The 24364-nt window shown below is 44.4% G+C and overlaps 1 protein-coding gene across 2 annotated transcripts in view; it reads left to right on the forward strand.

The window, feature by feature from the left end:
- ANAPC7 (anaphase promoting complex subunit 7) overlaps positions 1 to 24364 on the forward strand; it is a 61679-nt gene that overhangs the window by 26996 nt on the left and 10319 nt on the right. For both annotated transcript variants that reach the window (XM_056534439.1, XM_056534431.1), the window contains exons 3-8: positions 1944 to 2063; positions 3167 to 3278; positions 6873 to 7026; positions 8479 to 8621; positions 10496 to 10613; positions 21637 to 21833. In XM_056534439.1, coding sequence (XP_056390414.1) covers positions 1944 to 2063; positions 3167 to 3278; positions 6873 to 7026; positions 8479 to 8621; positions 10496 to 10613; positions 21637 to 21833 — 844 coding nt within the window. The remainder of the gene's footprint in view (positions 1 to 1943; positions 2064 to 3166; positions 3279 to 6872; positions 7027 to 8478; positions 8622 to 10495; positions 10614 to 21636; positions 21834 to 24364) is intronic.

Consider the following 24364-nt stretch of genomic DNA (forward strand, 5'->3'; position numbering starts at 1 on the left):
TGACGTCACATCTACAGCTTCGGCCCGCTCCAGAGAACCACACTATCAGCAGAGATCGGGTGTCCTGATCCCGGAGCTACGAGGGAGCAGAGTAAGGTGAGTTAGTGTTTAGAATTTTTTTCAAGCAAGCAGGGGACAATGGCAAATTACAAAATTCCACTGAACAACCCATTCAATTGGAAAAAAGGGAGAGAAACAATAAAGATGTGATAAAAACATTTTGCCCTGCCAGACAAAAAAAATAAATAAAAAAACTGGAACCCTCAAACTTCACTATCTAGTGCAGTGTGCCAGCTACCATTTCCTGCTGCCATAACTGTGCCAACTATCTATCTCATCATGAGAGTGCAGATCCAGCCTAATCCATCATGGGCAGAGAATTTGTGAGGCATCTTTTAGGGAATAGGATGGGAAAGTCTGAACAGCGATGCCTGAAAGCGTAACAGTCCTCTGAAAAAAAAACTTTTGACACTTCGTCTAGGCTTGTCAAAAGTTTAGCTCACACTGTGTCTCAGTCCTGAAAACAGCTCTTATCGTATGTTTTATAAAGTGCGCGACAGCAGAGGTGTTAATAGTTGCTTCTGGACCCCAATGTAAAATCTGTAACAGGGTCCCATGTCTCCCATTTGCCATTTACACTACTGGTGTCTTCTCATAGAGCAAAGGTGCCGTAGGGCCCTCTCAGTCACAGATTGCTACCTCTGCATCCCTTATAGTTAGGCCCCCCGGATGACAGTGCTCTTTACCCCCCAGTCTCTGTCTGACTCATTTATTGCATAAACTAATGCAGTGCAAGAGTCAGATTTGAGTGACAGCTGGGAAGTGAAGCACACTTCACTGGCTTATAGCTTGCAATCCCATTGTGATCCAAACTATTGACGACACGTCAAATGTTTTTTTTTCAAATGACAGTAAAGATTTAAAGGGGTACTCCGGTGCTTATACATCTTATCCCCTATCCAAAGGATCGTGGGGGTCCTACCGCTGGGGACCCCCGTGATCTTGCACCCAGCACCCCAGTTAAAATCAGTCCCCGGAGCATATTCACTCCGGGTCTGATTACCGGCGACGTGTGATGTCACGCCTCCACCCCGTGTGACGTCACGCTCCACCCCTCAATGCAAGCCTATGGGAGGGGGCGTGACAGCTTTCACACCCCCTCCCATAGACTTGCATTGAGGGGTGGAGCGTGACGTCACAGGTCACCGGCCCCGTGGTCGCCGGTAATCGGACCCGGAGCGAACATGCTCCGGGGTCTGACTTTAACTCAGGTGCTGTCCTTTGGATAGGAGATAAGATGTCTAAGCGCCGGAGTACCCCTTTAACCACTGTAATGTTACCCTCTTTAAAAATTGTCTGTATATTTTTATTGTATTCAGATCCCATTCTGACTGTGCAGACCATGTGGAAAATGTTTCTGAGGTTTAAATGTATCCATCATGTAGCTTTTACCTATATTTCACTGTGGGGATTGCTGCATATTTACCTTTGCAACATGACCCCTGCCACAAATGTTGCAATGATGACTCTGTATGTGTAATACTGCAGCCGGTCAGTGGCCACATTACTCTGAATACCCATATTATATGTGTGCATGGCAGGCGTGTTTAAGCTGTGCATATCAATGGTGGAATCTGGCCAAAACGTGTTGCCATGGGCTTGTCATCCCTTACATTGATCCCTGTCCCTATTGAGGCTCCCAATCTGAATTCCATATTAACCTTTCAGTATGTGTTTTGAAGTATGGGAGAAACACCACAATAACAGGAGAGAGATCATACAAACTCCATGCAGATTTGAACCCAAATGATGCTGCAAATGACAAACATTAAGAAAGCAGGGGATGCTGGGGGATTTTTGCTTTGAGGAGGTGAACAATTCAATTTTTAATTTGGAATCTTTTACTGTACAGTCACTTTTACTTTTTGTTCATTTGTATGTAGAGTCTTCCCTCTGAAATTGAAGTAAAGTATAAAATGGCTGAATGTTACACCATGCTTAAACAAGATAAAGATGCTGTCGCCATATTAGATGGAATCCCTTCCCGACAAAGAACCCCTAAGGTGAGCTGATGCCCTAAAGAGCTGTGTGAATGGATGCTGCAAAAATGGGGGAGAGAAATAAAAATGTATGGGGAATGGGGGATAAATAAAACCGGTCTAGTTCTCTAAACAGTTTTAGCCCCTTAAAGATGCAGCAATTATTAATTTTTTGCGGTTTTATTTTTTATTAGTCATAACTCTTTCAATTTTTCACCTACAGACCCTATATTTTAATAGTTTGCATATTTCCGCACGCAGCGATACCACATATGTTTATTTATTTTTTATTGAAAACCAGGAAAATTATGGGCTAATTTAAACTTTGTATTTGGGAAGGGGCCTCTTTATGTTCATATTTTTATTTTTTTATTTTATCTTTTACATTTTATTCATAATTTTTGAATCCCCATAAGGGACTATTACATACGTTCTTTTGAATCCATACATTGAAAAATGCTGTGCCATAGCACAGCATTGATCAGTGTTATTAGCGCTCAACTTTTAAAGCTGCTGAAGCTGCTTGCACAATTGGACGGAAGGAAGCAAGTGACCTCCCTCTGTGTTCTAGGTTGATCAGGACCCTGTAGTTTCCTGTGGTAGTCAAGATCAGCTACCCTAAAGGACCGGGACATTGATTTTTGCACTTTTATATGCTGCAAACAAAATTGGGTGTGGGGGAAGGGAGGTATGGAAATATCCTGCAGCAATTACTACAACATTCTACTGTGATCTCCAGAAAGGAGACCCATCTCTCTCTGTACATGGAGCGGCATGTTGGCTAAAGACACGCCAGAGATACCAGAGTACAACACTCGTGTATCTCTGGCACTCTTAAAGAGAATGCAGTGGTCGTGTGCTGAAATGCTGCTGCGTGCAAAGGGACAGTCGGGGACCTGTTATGGAGGTTGGAGTGGGGAGGGGGAAGTTGTATCTCCAGCGAATAGGGAATAAGTTGTAAAGTAGTGGTGTACCCGATTAAGTCACTCCCCCTTTACAATCCCACTTTTCACAAATGATGCCACAATTAGTGCACACATAATAAAACTTTATTACTACAGTTCAGGGTTTATAATTATTTCTCATTTAATGATTACATTGCATCTATAACTTTCTCTGTTTTACAGATCAATATGATGCTAGCCAATTTGTACAAAAAGGCTGGGCAGGAACGATCTGCTGTGACAAGTTACAAGGAGGTGTTGAGACAGTGTCCTTTAGCATTGGATGCCATTCTAGGTATTTCTTAAACAGAATGTGTGATTAGAAATTTTTTTTTTTACGTTTTTATGTTAAAGGAGTACTCCGGCGCGCACTTTTTTCCTTTTATCCCGTCCGGGCTGCAAAATAAAAGGAAACACACTTTCTCTTACCTGCCAACGAGCCCCCGGAGCTCCGGTACACTCCATTATAGGTGTTCGGTCCCTGGGCTGTATTCTTCTTACTTCCTGTTAGCCCGGCACGTCACACGGAGCTTCAGCCTATCACCGGCTGCAGCGATGTCCCGCCTCGGCCGGTGATAGGCTGAAGCTCCGTGTGACGTGCCTGGCTAACGGGAAGTAAGAAGAATACAGCCCGGGGACCGAACACCTGTACCGGAGTGTACCGTAGGGGGCTCGTTGGCAGGTAAGAGTGTGTTTTCTTTTATTTTGCAGCCCGGACGGGATAAAAGGAAAAAAGTGTGTGCCGGAGTACTCCTTTAAACATATTTCTTTTTATTTTTTATCTTTTTTGTGTTATCTATGTAAAAAAAAAAACTGAAATCCATCTCTTTTCACCTGGAACCATTACAATAGACTGACCCTTCCATTCTATTGCAATCCTTCCTTTGAGGATAATGAGATGATGGCTGAGAAGTGATCTCTACAGAGAATAGAACGTGACACCTCTATTATAAGGATGGAGGAAGATAACACAGGATCCACCATTTGCCGTTGGTTATGGTCATAACTGATATAACATATGTTTTAACCCCTTAACGACGAAGGACGTATATTTACGTCCTCCGCCGGCTCCCGCGATATGCCGCGGGGTCATGCAGTGACCCCGCGTCATATCGGGTAGGTCCCGGCGGCTATCAACGGCCGGGAGCCGCGGCTAATACAGGACATCGCCGATCGCAGTGATGCCCTGTATTAACCCTTCAGACGCGGCGATCAAAGCTGACCGCCGCGTCTGAAGTGAAAGTATCCCGGCTGCTCAGTCGGGCTGTTCGGGACCGCCGCGGTGAAATCGCGGCATCCCGAACAGCTTACAGGACACCAGGAGGGCCCTTACCTGCCTCCTCTGTGTCCGATCGGCGAATGACTGCTCCGTGCCTGAGATCCAGGCAGGAGCAGTCAAGCACCAATAACACTGATCACAGGCGTGTTTATACACGCCAGTGATCTGTGTAAAAGATCAGTGTGTGCAGTGTTATAGGTTCCTATGGGAGCTATAACACTGCAAAAAAAGTTAAAAAAAAAGTGTTAATAAAGGTCATTTAACCCCTTCCCTAATAAGTTTGAATCACCCCCCTTTTCCCATAAAAAAAAAAATAAAACAGTGTAAAAAATAAATAAATAAATAAACATATGTGGTATCGCCGCATGCGTAAATGTCCGAACTATAATAATATATAGTTAATTAAACCGCACGGTCAATGGCGTACGCACAAAAAAATTCCAAAGTCCAAAAAAGCGTATTTTTGGTCACTTTTTATACCATTAAAAAAATGAATAAAAAGCGATCAAAAAGTCAGATCAAAACAAAAATGGTACCAATAAAAACTTCAGATCACGAAGCAAAATATGAGTCCTCATACCGCCCTGTACGTGGAAAAATTAAAAAGTTATAGGGGTCAGAAGATGACATTTTTAAACGTATACATTTTCCTGCATGTAGTTATCATTTTTTCCAGAAGTACGACAATATCCAACCTATATAAGTAGGGTATCATTTTAACCGTATGGACCTACAGAATAATAAGGTGTAATTTTTACCGAAATATGCACTGTGTAGAAACGGAAGCCCCCAAAAGTTACAAAATGGTGTTTTTTCGTCGATTTTGTTGCACAACAATTTTTTTTTCCGTTTCGCCGTGAATTTTTGGGTAAAATGACTAATGTCAAAGTAGAATTGGTGACGCAAAAAATAAGCCATAATATGGATTTTTAGGTGCAAAATTGAAAGGGTTATGATTTTTAAAAGGTAAGGAGGAAAAAACGAAAGTGCAAAAACTGAAAAACCCTGAGTCCTTAAGGGGTTAAACCACCAGAGCGGTCATTTAGTGGATGCTGCCCTTGGTGTCTTATATTTTGTGAAACAAATGCTGAAAGTCTAAAAAAAAAATTGTGCAATCCAAGGCCAGTCATAGTAGAAGTAAAAGTCTTCTGTGTTTTTGTTGTATTTTTATTTAGTTCCTATTTATATAATATAAATAGTTTAGCTTTTTTTAGTTTCTAGGCATGAAAAACTTTATTTACTTTTTTACTTTTAGAGAAGTTTAAAAATAAGTGTTAATTTGTTCTTTTTTTTGAATGATTAGAATGGCTGCGTCACCAATACTTAAATTAAACAAAAGCTGTAATTGGGAACTATTGACTTCCTCTTCGCGTGGATATTTTTGTCTGCACGGAGAGAAGAAACATTAAATATATTTTAATGCAGCCGTGCAATTAAAGCTGGAGGGACGCTGTGCTTTATTGAGGGATCTGAAATGGCTGGTGCCGGGTGGGGTCTGACACAAGGCCTCCCCGCAGAGAAGATGCTGGGTATTGATTGATTTGTGGGCGATACAGCAAGATGTAATTTTAGAAGCAGTGCCTCACACCAATGGAAATAAGCTGCCCATATTCTTTGAAGTATAATTGCAAATGCATTACTTAAGAGACAAAAGTACAACCCCAAGAAGAACCAGCCATTTATGGGAAGTCATCCTCAGGACTTAATGCCCTAATGACTTATAAGGCATCAAGTGGATATAGATCCGGAAAACAGGACTTTGCCAGGCGCTTCTCCTCAAAGGAATGACAGCCTAAACCAAACCATGGTAAAGTCCTGTTTTCCGGATCTATATCCACTTGATGCCTATCCAATACTGAAGTGACCCAGAGCCACTTGAGAAGGACGCTACGGCTAGCTGACCTCTTCATTGCGATTCTACATGCAATCCACGGTGTTGTGTCCGTAGCACAACAGCCTCTGGTAAGCTTACTACATATTATTTGGGGGCACCCACTTACCTGAAACCTCTATACTAGGAGCGCACCTTTTGTTTTCTTTTTCTACTTACTAATGACTTGTTAGGGCATTTTTTTTAAATGCAGATATTTGAAGATTCGTTTTACAACCTGACTAATATTGTGTTGCAGCCTGCCTTTATGTGTAGACTGTTGTGCAACTGATACGTAAAAACATTCTGTACTAGCAATTACGGCATTGTTATTGACAGTATTACTCTCTTGTTTTGCTATACTGTAAGGTGGTTTTAAAAGGAGGCACAACGGTTTCAGTATGAATCCTGCTGCTCCGTGATACAGAAGCCATCACGGACTATTCTAGCTTCAATAACCTCTTGGAATATGTTGGTGCTTTTCAAAGATTGTGTCCTTGTCATTTAATGAAAATGTTGATCTGTCTGGTTGTATGTTCAGACCCCCACTGGTCATTAACCCATCTAGTGCATGGTGTTAACCGCACAACCCTGCACCTATACTGCTTGTTGTAATGATCTGTAGGGGTCCGAACACTGACCAATCAACATTTTCTACATGTCTTTGACAAAGTTTTGTTAAATGGCAGGGACACTTAGGACAAGCTGTATACTATATGTTGTCTGTTTCCTTTTTGCAGGTTTGCTGTCTCTTTCGGTGAAAGGTGCAGAAGTAGCTTCCATGACACTAAATGTTATTCAGAGCATACCTAATCTGGACTGGCTCTCTGCCTGGATCAAAGCGTATGCATTTGTACATACAGGGGACAACACAAGAGCCATTAATACGATCTGGTAAGCCACCAGGAGAAATCTATGGCCTCATCCAGCTAAGAAAATCTATACACAGCATTGAATAGTTTGTAGGCCTTGTAAAGGCTCACTCTGCCTCTCACAAGAATAAATGGAGAAACTGACTTCCTGTACACAAATTAGATGCTGTAAGGTTCAGTAAGCCTTACCAAACATGTGTCCCAGCCCAGCCCAGGGCAGGAATGAAGGCACTAGTAAAAAAAATAAAAAAAAATAAAAAAATTTGGTAGTTTAGTAACTGGCCAGGAAAAACAAGTTTTGTGGTCATGATTTTTGAGGACTTCTCTTAAAGTGGTATTCCACTGCTCAGCGTTCAGAACTAAATCTTCCGAATGCTTCCATCCAGCGCCGGGCGCTCCTGATATCACGGCCCTGCCCCCTCAATGCAAGTCTATGGGAGGGGGTATGGTGCCGTCACACCCCCTCCCATAGAATTGCATTGAGGGGGCGGGGCCGTGACGTCACCAGGCACCGGCTCTAAGCATTTGTAACATTTTGTTTTGAACACTGAGCCGCGGAGTACCCCTTTAAAGGGGTATTCCAGGAAAAAACTTTTTTTTATATATATATCAACTGGCTCTAGAAAGTTAAACAGATTTGTAAATTACTTCTATTAAAAAAATCTTAATCCTTTCAGTACTTATAAGCTTCTGAAGTTAAGGTTGTTCTTTTCTGTCTAAGTGCTCTCTGGTGACACCTGTCTCGGGAAACGCCCAGTTTAGAAGCAAATCCCCATAGCAAACCTCTTCTAAACTGGGCGGTTCCCGAGACAGGTGTCATCAGAGAGCACTTAGACAGAAAAGAACAACCTTAACTTCAGAAGCTCATAAGTACTGAAAGGATTAAGATTTTTTAATAGAAGTAATTTACATATCTGTTTAACTTTCTGGAGCCAGTTGATATATAAAAAAAAGATTTTCCTGGAATACCCCTTTTAAGCTCTCCACTATAAACCTAACCATGTGTAGCTGCTCATAACCATACCCATAGACAATGCTATGTTTAAGCCTGGTAGATTTTCTTTTTGCATTTTTTTTACCCATTTATACAATACATTTTCCACTGTGGATACGTAGCATGTTGCAGAGGGTGATGCCAATTTAAGACAAAACCTAAGTCGTATAACTATATCTAGCATAAGAAGCAATTCTTTCTATTAAAATAATTAGCATTGAACTGAGCTCCTATAATAAAGGGGGTGTTCATTTATTTTTCCAACAATAGGATCCATTTCACATACTGGTATATTGTAGCACCATAAGCCACAGACTTGTGAATGCCACAGTGGATTGTACTGTAGGCTGTAACTTTGTACCCTTGCTCAATTGTTTATAAAGATTTGTAGATTAAAAATGATGTGCTTTACATCACTGTATTATGGTACTAGCTTTTTATTTTTTTACTAGTTTTTATTCACACTACTTTTTTTCTCAGTTCTTTAGAAAAGAAATCTTTGTTGAGAGACAATGTGGACCTACTGGGAAGTTTGGCAGACCTATATTTTAGGGTGGGTGATAATAAAAACGCCATTCTGAAGTTTGAGCAGGCCCAGATGTTGGACCCCTATTTGATTAAAGGTATGTATCTGTGTTTCAGGGAGGGTTTCTTTATTCCCGTATATCATCTCTGTACTGCTCTGTCTGTCTTGCTATGTACTAGAAATATTAGACAGGTTGTCATTCTAGATGATAATGCCATAGGATGAAACAATAAATTGACACCAATTTGCAGCTTGATCTCTCCCTTGATATATGAGGACCAAAGATATTATTCACAAATAATGAAGAGAACAGAAAATGATCAACCATCAGAAATCTCTATTGTATGGCCAGTGTCACTGTATTGTATGACGCAGTTGGCATGATAGTTCTTTACAACAGAAATTAGGCCTCGTGCTGTGAAAATGTTGATGTCAATTGCAACTACTCAGTCAAGTATTGTATTGTTCTAGATGCACTAGGAAATTTTAACTTAAATGGGCACTGTCATGAAGTAAAAAAATGTATATGTTGTAGTACTTAAGTACTACAACATATCTCTAATATACTTTAATAAAAAAAAAGTGATTTTAAACAAGTTTTAAATTACTTTTAAATTCGGCCACTAGGGGTGGCCCTCCTAGTGGCCGAATGCATTCAGCAGTGACGTCACCACTGAATTTCGACTCATTTCAGCCTGGCAATGAGTCGAAATTCAGGCACTGCTGTTCTCGCTCCCGCCTGTCAATCAAACAGGATTTCTCTATGAGGCTGTTTCTAACGACAGTAATGCTTTAAAACTAAAATGTACTCTCCTTCCACGATATATCCCTGCCGCTACCCTGACAGTGCATAGTCCCACTGCTCCTAGTCTGTGTCTTTGTATATAGATATATATATTAAAGTGTACCTCTCGTTATCAAAAACTTTAGATATAATGTAGATAATACTATATGTATGTTTGTAATATACATTGATTAAAAAATGGGCATATTTTTGGGTGAAAAAATGCTTTCCCTGCAGCTATTGCCTTTGTGTCTCTATGAGAAGTCCAAATACAGGAAGTGAGGGCAGGACAAGCAGAGCTCTGTGCAGGCTCCTGACTTGTCAATCATCCTGATGTGTGAGCTGGGAGCATGTCACAGAGCCTTACTGCACAGAGCCCTGCTTGTCCTCAGTGTACAGAACCCTGCCTGCTTGTCCTCGGTGCCCAGAGCCCCACTTGTCCTCGGTGCCCAGAGCCCCGCTTGTCCTCGGTGCCCAGAGCCCCGCTTGTCCTCGGTGCCCAGAGCCCCGCTTGTCCACCCACACTTCCTGTATTTGAACTCCTCACAGAGACACACAGACAATAGCTGTAGGGACACATTTTTAACCAATGTATATTACAAATATACATAAGATGGTATTATCTACATTATATAAAAAGTTTTTTGTTAATGACAGGTAAACTTTAATTTTTATCTGGGGTGGGGGGGGGGGGGATGAGATCTTGAAAAACATTATTTTAGGATGAAAACTTTAAAGGAAGATATTTTGAACTCAACATTTTATATTTTAAGCTTTCCAAAAGTTATTGCACTGAAACTATAGACACACATATATTATTGTCTGTAACTTGTTAATTGAAGAACAGGAAGGTGTGAACGATATAAAAATACACCATAACATGTATGATGAACAATATGAATATAGTATAGTATTAGGTCAAGGTGGCCCCTCCTGGTCGAGGCCTAGAGGCTTCATACTGTAATACATGTATGGCTAGTTCAGGATTCCCAGTATGAAATCTGTTTCAACCGATATTTAGTGGATCCGTGATGGCAAATATAGTGGGATGAGCAGTCTCCCTGCAGCAATAAAGTATTTCAGCACTGGGGTTTGGCAATAAATCTATTTCTAGTAAAAGAGGAATATTAGTTTAGTCATACAGTGTTACATTGTTGAATTTATAAAGTTGTCCTGTTTCTCTGTAGGGATGGATATATACGGATACTTGCTAGCTCGAGAAGGGCGACTGGAGGATGTAGAAAATCTTGGCTGTCGATTATTCAACATATCTGACCAACATGCTGAGCCTTGGGTGGTGTCAGGGTAAAAATGATGTGTATAATGTGTTCAAGATAAAAATCCTTCTGCAGATTTTCAGATTATAGGAACATTTTAACTGGTGCACAATTTACTAAGTTGTAAGACCCATTAATGGGAATATTAGAAGTCATTTCTGGTCATCTGCAGCCATGTCTGGTAAAATCCTCTTCTTTCTAAGAAATCTGTCAATAGACAATTGCTGCCAAAGGATTGTGATTTTGACCACTTGATACAGGGGTTAATTTATGCTGATATGTCCCATTTTCAGCTACAGAGTTAAAGGGGTACTCTGGCCTTAATACATCTTATCCCCTGCAATCTGTCATTCAGCACCCACCTTTGCAAGCTCTCCGCAGCCCTGGAGGCTCTGAGTGTGCAGCGTGATGACCACGGACCTGGCGTATCGTGACCTCATGCCCCTCCCCCTCATTGCAAGTCTATGGGAGGGGGCGTGACAGCCGCAAAGGTGGGTGCTGAATGACAGATTGCGGGGGTCCCCAGCGGTGGGACCCCAGCGATCAGACATCTTATCCCCTATCCTTTGTTTCTTTCTTTTTTTTTTCTTTTTTTGACTGTGAATTTTTATTAAGGTTTTTCAGTACAGTAATAAAACAACACAGAATATATTCTAAAACAAACATGAGTCAGAAATAGGCAGCAGGAGTATATCAGGCAGTAAATAGGACAACTGAGTAAGTAGTTTCACAGGTACCTTTCATGCAATACTCAGTTGGCAAACAGTGCTTATACTTCAACAAATCTCCTGGGAGGGCCCCTCGTCGGGCCCCTAAGAACAGTAAAGAACAATTCTTTACAAGACAAAACAGTACCTCACAAGTAAGAAAAGGAAAGTAGGCAAAGAGGGAGGAAGGGGTTGCTTCCAGCATTTTGAGATAAGGGTTTTAGACCGCTAGGACCATGTGCATGAACAACTTGAAAGGCCGTTTGGGTAAGGACCTAGTGGAGAGGTACAATAAGTAGACCAGGGTGTCCAAGGGGGGACCTGACCTGCATGCACTTCTGCTGCCAGCCTTTTCACCATTTCCCAATAAGTAACAATCATAGAGCAGGACCAGAATATGTGAAAGACCGTGCCTAGCCCCACACCACAACACCAACATTGAGGGGGAATACTTAGGTTCAATTTATTAAGCAGTGTAGGGGTATGATACTAGCCCATTAAAATCTTAAATTGCGTTTCTTTATAGGCTGTCCAAAAGGAGGCCCTTTGCCAAATAATCCACCATTGGGGCAGGGGGATAGTGGTGTTCAAAACCTCCTTCCAACGACTCATGTAATGATGAGTTGGGGCACTCCCATCAGGGGGAGCATTAATAATAGAGTAAATGTCTGAGAGAAGACCCTTCGTCTATGGCCAGATCTCAAAGGATGGCAGTGTGTGGGATAGGGGGTCTACTATGTCACCCCATTCCCTAATCATACTGGAAGTGAGGCTCGGGGGGAAAGCTGGATGGTAAAGAAAAGACAGCAGGGGGGAGACACAGTAAAAAAGCCAGAATTTCCTGGAGCAATACTCCCATACATATCTGGAGAAGGACCTGTGTCCTAGTAAGAGGCCTGGGAGAACTGTAGGGGGGGAGGGACTCCAGTGGAATGTATTTGGGTGGATCGGTGCCAACCACAATTTCGCAAGTTCCATCCAGCGGCTATAAGCGTGATATGCGGTCCAGGCAGCTAGATGGCGCACATGAGCGGCCCAATAGTACTTAGACATCCGGTACCGACAACCCCCCCATATGCCTACCCGCCAACATAACAGACATCGGGAGGCGATGCCTCTTATCATCCCAGATAAAATGAAAAATAGCTGATTTGGAATGTTCGCAGGGCAGACAACAGTACTCGAACGGGCATTGTTTTGAAAAAATAAAGACATTTTGTAAGAATGGTCACTTTAACCACCGCTATACGAATGAAAAGGAATGTTTACTGGGACCGCCACTTTTCCATGAGTGATCAAAGGTGTCGGAACAGAGGACAGTAGTTAGCAGTGTAGAGAGGAGTAGCTTGAATTGAGGTAGACACCAAGATAGGTAATAGCAGTGGGGGACCACTGGAAAGAATAGGCAGCTCATAGTTGAGCGGAAAGAGGAGTCGGGAGATTCAAGGGTAGGACCTCAGTTTTAGAGTGATTAATTTTGTAGCCAGAAACACCATAAGAACATAGAACCCTATAGAGGTTAGGAAGGGAAGTTAAAGGACTCGTGAGGGTGAGAAGAACATTGTCAGCAAAGAGGCAGATTTTAAACTCTCTATCATGGAGAGCAATTCCAGAGATATCCGCATTCCCTGGATCATGGCAGCTAGGGGCTCAATACATAAAGCAAAAATCAGGGGAGATAACGGACACCCCTGTCTAGTTCCATTGGACAGAGGAAAAGGCGAGGAAGAGGCATGAGGAAACTTAAAGGAGTAGTCCAGTGGTGAACCCAGTGGTGAACAACTTATCCCCTATCCTAAGGATAGGGGATAAGTTTGAGATCGCGGGGGTCCGACCGCTGGGGCCCCCTGCGATCTCCTGTACGGGGCCCCGACAGCCCGCGGGAAAGGGGTATGTCGACCTCCGCATGAAGTGGCAGCCGACACCCCCCTCAATACAACTCTATGGCAGAGCCGAAGCGCTGCCTTCGGCAATCTCCGGCTCTGCCATAGAGATGTATTGAGGGCGCGTGTCGGCCGCCACTTCGTGCGGAGGTCGACACCCGCTATCTGGCCGTAGGGCCTGGCCCCCTTACAGAGAGATCGCAGGGGGCCCCAGCGGTCGGACCCCCTGCGATCTCAAACTTATCCCCTATCCTTAGGATAGGGGATAAGTTTTTCACCACTGGACTACCCCTTTAAGAGAGGCCGTAGGTAGAGACCCCACAGGGCAGTAAGGAAATTACCCATAATCCCAAATTTCCGAAGGGGAACAAAAAGGAAAGTCCAGCCCAGCCTATCAAAGGCCCTTTCGGCATCCAGACTAGGACTAGGTTAACCAGATCTATCAGATCAATCACCCGCCTCGTGTTATCACCCCCCTGACGGCAAGATATGAAGCCTACCGGAGACTGGTTCTGGGTAATGGAGGGTCTCCTGGAGGACCTGCGGGAGGTCTTTCCCATAGAGCTGCTGGCGGTCAGTGCTTAACCCCTTAAGGACCAGGACCATTTTGGCCTTAAGGACCAGACCAATTTTATTTTTGTATTTCCGTTTTTTTTCCTCCTCCGCCTTAAAAAAAAAATCTCAAACCATTTTAACAAAATTAGTATGTTTGAAATTTCCCTAGTTAGACCACCTATAACTTTCTAATTTCTCGATCGGCTCCATTGGGGGGGACACAGACAGTGGGTGTATCTTGCTGTCTCTAGGAGGTGACACTATGGCAACAAAAACAGTTGGCTCCTCCCAGCAGGATATACCCGCCTTCAGGCTCTTAGCTAATCAGTTTAAGCTTAGTGTCTGAGGAGGTGGACGGGTCTGGGTAGCTCCAGACCAGGTCTTCAAATTTTTTTTTGTTTTCCTAGTTAGGGACGTGTTCGTTTTTTATTCCTTTTCTTTTCTGTTTTCAGGTGGGGACTCAGGGACTGCGGTTCCCCGTTTCCCCATTGCGAGTGAGGGGGCACAGACATTGCGTATATGCACTGTTAACCCCCCCCCCCCCCCCCTCGCCAACGGTCAGCGCTTGGGTGGTACCTCACGGGTCCGGGTCCCCCTATTTCTCTGCTCGCCTCGCTCGCGCATAGCAGCCAGGCGTGATGCAGTTAACTAATGCTGACTGAAGAGTTCACTGAAGACTCCAGTAGGTAAGTTCTTCTGACTGAGGTAAGTACTTCCCCTTTTTTCTCCACAGGTACGGACTCGCAGCAGCTGAAGACCCCCTGTTTTGGCCCACCCGTTTTTTGGGGGCTAACTTACAGGGGCTACACTTTATTACAGGCTGCACTTTTATTTTTGGGGGAGCAGTGGCACCTGAAGGGGCTTCATATAGGGGGGCACTTCACGTGTGTGTGTGTGTGTATGGGTGCACGTCCATAGCGCCTTATTCCGACGCTTCACTTGTGTGTGTTAACCTTGTCTCACAGCGCCTTATCGCGGCTGTTAGCCGCGGCGCTGTCCCGGGCTGGGCGCTTTTCAGCGCCGGCTTAGTTTCACTTTGCCGGCAGCGCCTTATAAGCGGCTCACTGCCGCGGTGCTGCTATTAGCAGGCGCTTCTGCTTACTTCTTTTGACATTCTGGAGACCGCATGGAAACATCCAGACAAGAGGTTCCCGGGAATCAAGACCATTCAAGATCGTTATCCATTTGACAAGGTCTTTGTCACTAAGGTGGTTTCTCCTCCCTCAGTGGACCCACCAGTTTCCCGGATCAATAAGGCGACTACACAGCCTCTGGCAGATGCCGCTGCCTTCAAGGACCCCACGGACAAGAAGGTAAAATCCTTAGAGAAGTTTGCTACGGAAGCTGCGGGCTCTTCTCTTCTTCCCATCTTCGCCTCCACATGGGTGTCCAAGGGCCTGTCGGAGTGGTGCCAAAAGCTCCATCAGGATATCTTAGCGGGATCCCCCCCGGAGGATCTATCTGCTTCGGCTCTCCAATGTTGTAAAGCCGGGGATTTTCTGTGTGCAGCTTCCATGCAAGCAGCCCGTTGTGCTGCCTATGCTGTGGGTCATCTAGCGGCCCTCCGCCGCTCTATGTGGCTTAAGGCTTGGAATGCGGATGCCGCTTCCAAAAGATCACTCACTGAGCTTCCCTTTACGGGTGGCCATCTTTTTGGCAAACGCCTTGATGAGATTATCTCCAAGGCAACGGGAGGTAAGAGTTCCTTGTTACCTCAGAATAAGGCTCGCCCTACTTCCCAAAGGAAGACCTGGTCCTTTCGGACCTCCAGCTCCAACAAGGGATCTGGGCAGACGCCTTCGCGGGACAAGAAGGCTCCCTCGTTCCGGGCTCGCCCGTCTTGGAAGTCGGACTCCAACCGGTCCGGCCGTTTTACGCCCAAATCAGGCAACCGCAAGCCCACTTCTGCATGAAGTGAGGCCCCCACCCGCGGTTTCTTCTCGGTTTTTCGAGACATTTGGACCTCTCACATTCAAGACTCTTGGGTGAGGGACGTGGTGTCCTACGGTTACCGGATCGAATTTGCATCCCTTCCGAGGGATCGCTTTTTTCGATCCCGGACCCCCCGGGTCTCCTCCTCTGGCGAAGCAGTTTCGAGCGGCTCTCCAGTCCCTGCTTCTCCAGGCGGTTATCGTTCCTGTTCCTTCAGGGTTACGTTTTCAGGGTTTCTATTCAAATCTTTTTGTGGTCCCCAAGAAGGACGGTTCTGTGCGACCAATCCTAGACCTAAAGCGTCTCAATCTTCATCTTCTCATCCGCCACTTCCGAATGGAATCCCTCCGTTCGGTAGTGGCGTCCCTGGAACAAGGGGAATTCCTCTCATCGGTGGACATCAAGGATGCTTACCTCCATGTGCCAATATTTCTGGGCCATCATCGGTACCTCCACTTTGCGGTTCCGGAGGGGCACTTTCAATTTGTAGCTCTCCCCTTTGGTCTAGCCACGGCTCCTCGGGTCTTTAAAAAGGTCCTTGCGCCGGTGATGGGCCTGTTACGGTCGAGAGGAATATCTGTGATACCCTACCTTGACGACCTTCTCATCAAGGCTCCAACCAGGGCCCAGACTCTGGAGAATCTGGACATCACTCTCCACACTCTTGCTCGCTTCGGGTGGATGATCAACCAGGACAAGTCAGTCCTCCGTCCTACCCAGTCTCTAACCTTTCTGGGACTTCTCTTCGACACGGCCTCTGCCCGAATTCGCCTTCCGCCGGACAAACGTCTAGCGCTCCGGTCGGGGATCCGCTCCCTTCGGACCCAGGTATCAGTCTCCATTCGCACTTGTATGGAAGTACTGGGTCGGATGGTGGCAACTATGGAGGCCGTACCTTTCGCCCACTTTCATTACCGTCCCCTCTAACTGGCTATTCTCTCTCGGTGGAACAGGTCTCCTCTGTCCCTCGATTGTCAGATTGTTCTCCCTCGCAGGGTCCGTCAGTCTCTGCTCTGGTGGCTCCGCTCCCCCCTTCTTCTCCAAGGGCGGTCGTTTCTTCCCCTTCACTGGCAGGTTGTTACAACGGATGCCAGCCTGTCGGGCTGGGGCAGCGTGTTCAGGGATTGGACGGTTCAGGGACTCTAGTCTCCCCGAGAGACCCTTCTTCCAATAAACATATTGGAATTATGGGCGATTCTTCTTTGTCTTCTTCATTGGGAGTCCCATCTTCAGTTCCGTCCTGTCCGCGTTCAGTCGGACAATGCCACGGCTGTGGCGTACATAAATTGTCAGGGCGGCACTCTCAGCTCGGCAGCCATGGCCGAGGTGACCAAGATTCTCTCCTGGGCGGAGAGCAAGGTTCCGGCCATCTCGGCAATTCACATCCCGGGGGTGCTCAACTGGGAAGCAGACTTCCTCAGTCGGTCCTCTCCCAACCCCGGCGAGTGGTCTCTACATCCAGAGGTCATCGCGCACCTCTGCGACCTGTGGGGTATTCCGGACGTGGACCTCTTCGCGTCCCGACACAATCGGAAGATCCTTCCGTTTGTGTCCAAGTCCCGGGACCATCAGGCTCTGGCCGTGGATGCCCTAGTGATTCCTTGGGCGGGGTTTACCCTACCCTATCTGTTCCCTCCTCTTCCGCTTCTTCCCAGGGTGCTGAGGAAGCTCAAGGCAGAGGGCATCCCCGCCATTCTGGTAGCTCCAGATTGGCCCCGAAGGTTGTGGTACGCCAATGTAGTCAGGCTCCTGGGCGACCCTCCACTGCGCCTTCTGCTCTGTCCGGACCTGCTCTCCCAGGGTCCCCATTGCCACCCCAATTTACAGTCGCTGCATTTGACGGCGTGGCGGTTGGGACCGCGGTTTTGAGGGCCCGCGGGTTCTCTTCCCATGTCATTCGCACCATGCTCAAGGCTCGTAAGCCCTTCTCTGCAAGGATTTACCACCGTACTTTGCGGTCTTCTTTTCGTTGGTGTGAAGCACAGGACTTCTCCCCGGTGACCTTCTCGGTCCTCCGTCTTCTCTCCTTTTTGCAGTCGGGATTGTCTCTCAGTTCTCTTAAGGGTCAGGTTTCGGCCCTTACAGTTTTTTTCCAGTGGCCCCTGGCTTCTAATCCTCATGTCCGGACCTTACTTCAAGGAGTGGCGCACGGTGTTCCTCCTTATCGGTCACCTTCTCCCCCTTGGGACTTGAATTTGGTCCTGAGTGCCCTCCAGGGTGCACCCTTCGAGGCCCTTAGAGAAGTGTCTCTCCGCCTCCTTTCTTGGAAAGTGGCGTTTCTGGTGGCTATCACCTCCATCCAGAGGGTGTCTGAATTGGCAGCCCTTTCCTGCCGTTCTCCGTTTCTGGTGATTCACCAGGACAAGGTTGTTTTCCGGCCAGACCCTTCCTTTTTACCTAAGGTGGCCTCAGCCTTTCATCTCAAATGAGGACATTGTCCTCCCGTCATTTTGCCCGGCTCCTTCTCATCCTAGGGAGTGCTTACTGCACAAGCTGGACTTGGTTCGGGCTGTTCGGTCTTATCTCTCCATCACTTATTCCTTTCGTCAGTGTGATTCCTTTTTCGTCCTGACGGAAGGTCATCGCAAGGGACAACCTGCTTCCAAGGCCACCATTTCTAGGTGGATTCGGTCTGCCATTTCGGAAGCCTATCGCTTTAAGGGGAAGATTCCTCTTTTCAGGGTTGTGGCTCATTCCACTCGTTCTTTTGGGGCATCCTGGGCTCTCCAAAATAGAGCCTCGGCCTCGCAGATTTGCAAGGCGGCTACCTGGTCGTCTTTGCACACTTTCTCGAGGTTTTATCGGGTTCATACTTTCGCATCTGCTGATGCTTCCCTGGAGCGTAAGGTGTTGCAGGCGGCAGTGGATCAGTCATCTGCCTGATTTACTTATCTGCCCACCCAAGGGACGTCCCACTGTCTGTGTCCCCCAATGGAGCCGATAGAGAAAAGGAGATTTTTTAACACTTACCGTAAAATCTCTTTCTCGAAGGATCCATTGGGGGACACAGCTCCCGCCCCTTTTGTTTTGTTTTTTCCTTTTGGTTCTCTGTCCGAGGGTGTGTTCAGTTGTGTTTTTTCTTCTGGTTCTCGGACAGTTTTTGGGTCTTTCTTGAACCTATTGGTCTCCTCCTATTGCTCTGGAACTTAAACTGACTAGCTCAGAGCCTGAAGGTGGGTATATCCTGCTGGGAGGAGCAAACTGTTTTTGTTGCCATAGTGTCACCTCCTAGAGACAGCAAGTTACACCCACTGTCTGTGTCCCCCAATGGATCCTTCGAGAAAGAGATTTTACAGTAAGTGTTTAAAAAATCTCCTTTTTTCCATGTATGAGGGCTAATTTTTTGCGCCATGATCAGTAGTTTTTATCAGTACCACTTTTGCCTAGGTTTTACTTTTTATAAAAAATGTTTTATTTAAATAAAAAAAGCTGTAATTTTTTACTTAAACATATTTTTTTTTTTACATTTACCCCGTTCACCGTACGTGATATTTAACCATATATTTTAATAGTTCAAACTTTTACGCACATGGCAATACCAAATATGTGTATTAATTATTTTTTTTTACGCTTTTTCGGGGGTAAAATGGGGAAAACGGCCGGTTTACCTTTTTTATTGGGGGAGAGGATTTTTCAAATTTTGTATTTTACATTATTTGACTTTTTTTTTTTTACACTTTAATAGTCCCCAAAGGGGACTGTTTATGGCAATCATTTGATTGCTAATACTGTTCAGTGCTATGCATAGGGCATAGCACTGATCAGTGTTATCGGCGATCTTCTGCTCTGGTCTGCTCGATCTCAGACCAGAGCAGAAGGCCCCCGGGAGACAGCCGGAGCCAGGTGAGGGGACCTCCAGCTGCCATGCTGGATGATCAGATCCCCGCGCCAGCACTGTGGGCGATCCGATCATCCATTTAAAGTACTGCGCTGCCGCAGATGCGGTCATCTGTATTGATCATGGCATCTGAGGGGTTAATGGCGGACATCCGTGCGATCGTGGATGTCTCCCATTACCGGCGGGTCCCTTGCTGCTGATAGCTGATGGGGCAGTTTTGGGGTCTAATTTTTTGCACCATGATCAGTAGTTTTTACCAGTACCACTTTTGCCTATGTTTTACTTTTTATACATTTTTTTTTTTTAATTTAAATTAAAAAAAGCTGTAATTTTTTACTTAAAATTTTTATTTTTTTATTTTTTTTTACTTTTACCCCGTTCACCGTACGGGATATTTAACAATCTATTTTAATAGTTCAGACTTTAACGCTTTTTTGGAGGGTAAATTCGGGAAAACGGACGGTTTACCTTTTTATTGGGGGAGAGGATTTTTCAATGTTTTTTTTTACTTTTTTAGTTTACATTATTTTGCGCCTTTTTTTTTTTTTTTTTACACTTTTTAATAGTCCCCATAGGGGACTGTTTATGGCAATCATTTGATTGCAAATACTGTTCAGTGCTATGCATAGGGCATAGCACTGATCAGTGTTATCGGTGATCTTCTGCTCTGGTCTGCTCGATCTCAGACCAGAGCAGAAGACCACGGGAGACAGCCGAAGCCAGGTGAGGGGACCTCCAGCTGCCATGCTGGATGATCGGATCCCCGCGCCAGGACTGTGGGCGATCCGATCATCCATTTAAAGTACTGCACTGCCGCAGATCTGTATTGATCGTTGCATCTGAGGGGTTAACGGCGGATATCCGCGCGATCGTAGATGTCTGCCATTACCGGCGGGTCCCTTGCTGTTGATAGCAGCCGGGACCTGCCGCTCATGACGCGAGCACCGTTCCGGTGCTTGCAGTCATGGCGGAGCATAAATGTACGTCATAGTGCCTTAAGTACCAAGGCACCATGACGTACATTTACGTCCATTGTCGTTAGGGGGTTAATATGGCTGGCAGAGGGCCTCGTGGCACCGGAGCTCTAGCACTGAGCAGCCATTTTCCACGGCGCCTCGCCACATCCCCCCGGGAGGACCTTGGTTTCATCATGTGTGTGTCCTTGTCTACTGTAAACAAGGCAGAGGGGGAGGCTCCTGCTGCAGCCAGTTGTATAACAGCCAGACACAAGACTTTGAGGAAGAAGGGGGCATGGCTTTTCTCTTCGGACTCGTAGGGGAAGATTAATCAAAATTTGTGCAGAGGAAAAGTCAACTAGTTGCCCATAGCAACCAATCAGATCGCTTCTGTCATTTTTGAAAAGGCCTCTGAAAAGGAAAATAAGCAATCTTATTGGTTGCTATGGGAAACTGGTCAACTTTTCCTCAGCACAGGTCTTGATGAATCTTCCCCATAGTCCTAATGTAAAATTTTAATGAGACAAATTACGATAAAGGGTGCATTCACGTTACAATTTTGGCACACCGAATGGAGCTCCGCGCCAATGTGCACTTAGCCTTGTATACATCAGTCTAGTTTATTTTCGATTTTATACTTTAAAAATCATATACTGTATCTAGACTTATCCATTGACTTCTGTTGACAAATAGTATCCAACACCGCATCTATTTTTGTCCATTAACTTTTTTTCATCCGATTTTTATTCCGCAAGCAAAAGTGTTGTTGACCACACATGTGCAGTACTTTTTGACACAGTCTAGAAATGGTGAAAAATATAAAAACTGATTTTATATATATATATATATATATATATATATATATATATATATATAATCTCTTTCTGTTTGTGTGTGTGTGTGTATACTTTTTATAATATGGAAATGATTAAATATGTGTGAAAACATAATACCATACAATTTTAAGCCACCATACACAATTTAAACACCATACTATTTTAAGCCACCAGTTTTAACAACACATTTGACTGACCGATACAGAGATTGTGATGTGAATGCAACCTAAAGTGAGGAGGAGCTTGGGATATGTATTAAATGGGACTGGAACTGCAGAATGTGCTACATTTGGACGTACAAACATATTTATTCAACTTTTTTTTTTCTTTTGCATTTATACCAGGTGCCACAGCTTTTATACAAAGAGACACTCCAGAGCTCTGTATTTGGGAGCCAAAGCAATCCAACTGAACAGTAACAGTGTTCAGGCATTGTTATTGAAGGGGGCAGCTTTAAGAAATATGGGTAGAGTGCAAGAGGCAATCATTCACTTTCGGGAGGCTATCCGCCTAGCTCCCTGTCGGTTGGACTGCTGTGAAGGTAAGTGATGGTAAATTGTATATCTAAACTTGGGCACTTGCTGTCCCACAACACGTTAATGAATACTTACCCAGTTTACATTTTGGTCATATTCCATTACCAATCTCCTGCAGCAAGATTGAAAAGGTAATGAGCTGTGCTTCTCCCGGTTCTATTTGACGATCGGTGAAGATCTGAACTCAAAGACCGTGACCGATCAAAACTTTTGACATGTCTTTGATAGGGTTAAAAAGTTGATTGTGATTAAAATGGTAAAAGAAATATGTATTATGCCTTTGTTTTCCATTTTGTTAGTGGGATTCTGATAGATGGGTCACAGATTGTGGATTTAAAGAGAATATACTGTGGGGATCAAGTTTGGCCACCCCAGGTAAAAATTTGTATTAATGTGCATAAAGAAGCCAAGGAAACATGGAAAAATCTCCAAAAGGCATCAAATTACAGATTAGACATAATATGTCAACAAAAGTTATATTTTATTTCCATCATTTACACTTTCAAAATAACATAAAACAAAAAAATGGCATCTGTAAAAATTTGGGCACCCTGCAGAATTTATAGCATATACTGCCCCCTTTGCAGAGCTGAGAACTCCCAGTGTCACTGATTGTTCTCAGTCATCATCTGGGAAGACCAGGTGATGTCAATCTCAAAGGTTTTAAATGCCCAGACTCCTCTAACCTTGCCCCGACAATCAGCACCATGGGCTCTTCTAAGCAGTTGTCTAGAAATCTGAAACCGAAAATAGTTGATGCTCACAAAGCTGGAGAAGGCTATAAGAAGATAGCAAATTGTTTTCAGATGTCAATATCCTCTGTTCGGAATGTAATTAAGAAATGGCAGTCATCAGGAACAGTGGAAGGTAAAGCAAGATCTGGAAGACCAAGAAAAATATCAGACAGAACAGCTCGCAGGATTATGAGAAAAACAATTCAAAACCCACGTTTGACAATCCCTCCAGAAAGATCTGGTAGACACTGGAGTTGTGGTACACTATTCCATTATAAAGAGATACTTGTACAAATATGGTCTTCATGGAAGAGTCATCAGAAGAAAACCTCTTCTACGTCCTCACCACATTTTCCCATTTTGGGGAATAAGTTTTGTGGACCGATGAGGTTTAAAATTGAACATTTTGGCTGGAATGAGCAAAGGTACGTTTGGAGAAGAAGGGGAACAGAATTTAATGAAAAGAACCTCTGTCCAACTGTTAAGCATGGGGGTGAATCAATCATGCTTTGGGGTTGTATTGCAGCCAGTGGCACAGGGAACATCTCACGAGTAGAAGGAAAAATGGATTCAATAAAATGTATTCAAATTTTGGATGCTAACTTGATGCCATCTGTGAAAAAGCTGAAGTTAAAGAGAGGATGGCTTCTACAAATGGATAATGATCCTAAACACACCTCGAAATCCACGGGGGATTACATCAAGAGGCGTCAACTGAAGGTTTTGCCATGGCCTTCACAATCTCCTGACCTCAACATAATAGGGATAGACCTTAAAAGAGCAGTGCATGACAGACAGCCCAGAAATCTCAAAGAACTGGAAGACTTTTGTAAGGAAGAATGGGCAAAGATACCTCAAACAAGAATTGAAAGATTCTTGGCTGGCTACAAAAAGCGTTTAAAAGCTGTGATACTTGCCAAAGGGGGCAGTACAAGATATTAACTCTGCAGGGTGCCCACACTTTTGCAGACGCCATTTTCTTTGTTTTTTGTTAATTAGAAAGTGTAAATAATGGAAATAAAATGTAACTTTTGTTGACACATTATAAGAATGTCTAATCTGTAATTTGATGCCTTTTGGAAATGTTTCCATCTTTACTTGGCTGCTTTATGCACATTAATACAAAATATTACCTGGGGTGCCCAAACTTTTGATCCCCACTGTGTGTGTGTGTGTGTGTGTGTGTGTGTGTGTGTATATAATATATATATATATATACACAAACAAAGATGCCGACCGCAGCACTCCAAGTAAATGTGCAAAAGAATTTATTCCAAGATAAATACAGGCAACGTTTCTGTGGCCTCACACCACCATTTTCAAGCAGTGACTGAGTGATTCAAGGAGCCTTAAATAGCAACACACATCAGGGCTCATCATACATAATTAAAAGTGAATTATAACAAAAGAAACAGTAACATAATAAAAAATTATAAATAGTGGTACAATATAAGAGGCCTGGAGGGCCAGTATACATAGTGTTAAAGTGCTGCTACAATAAAAGTGACGCTAGTGCATTAAAAACATACATTCTACTAATAAGAATCAAGAAAATCAGGTGGTACAACTAATTAGATATAAAAAGGGAGGCAGAGCTTACCGCACAGAGGAGCAATAGAGAGTCATAAACGCCATACAGTAATGTGTGTTGGCGTGCAGCGGCGTCCACGCTGCTTCCACTTCCGGGAGAGTGACATAGCATAGCATTGATCAGTGTTCTCTGCGCTTTGCTGCTCTAGCCTGCTGAGCAGACTTGGAGCAGCAGATCGCCGAACGGACGACAAAGAGGCAGGTGAGGACCC

This window comes from Hyla sarda, chromosome 1 (genome assembly GCF_029499605.1).
Source record: "Hyla sarda isolate aHylSar1 chromosome 1, aHylSar1.hap1, whole genome shotgun sequence".
Classification (NCBI taxonomy): Eukaryota; Metazoa; Chordata; class Amphibia; order Anura; family Hylidae; genus Hyla; species Hyla sarda.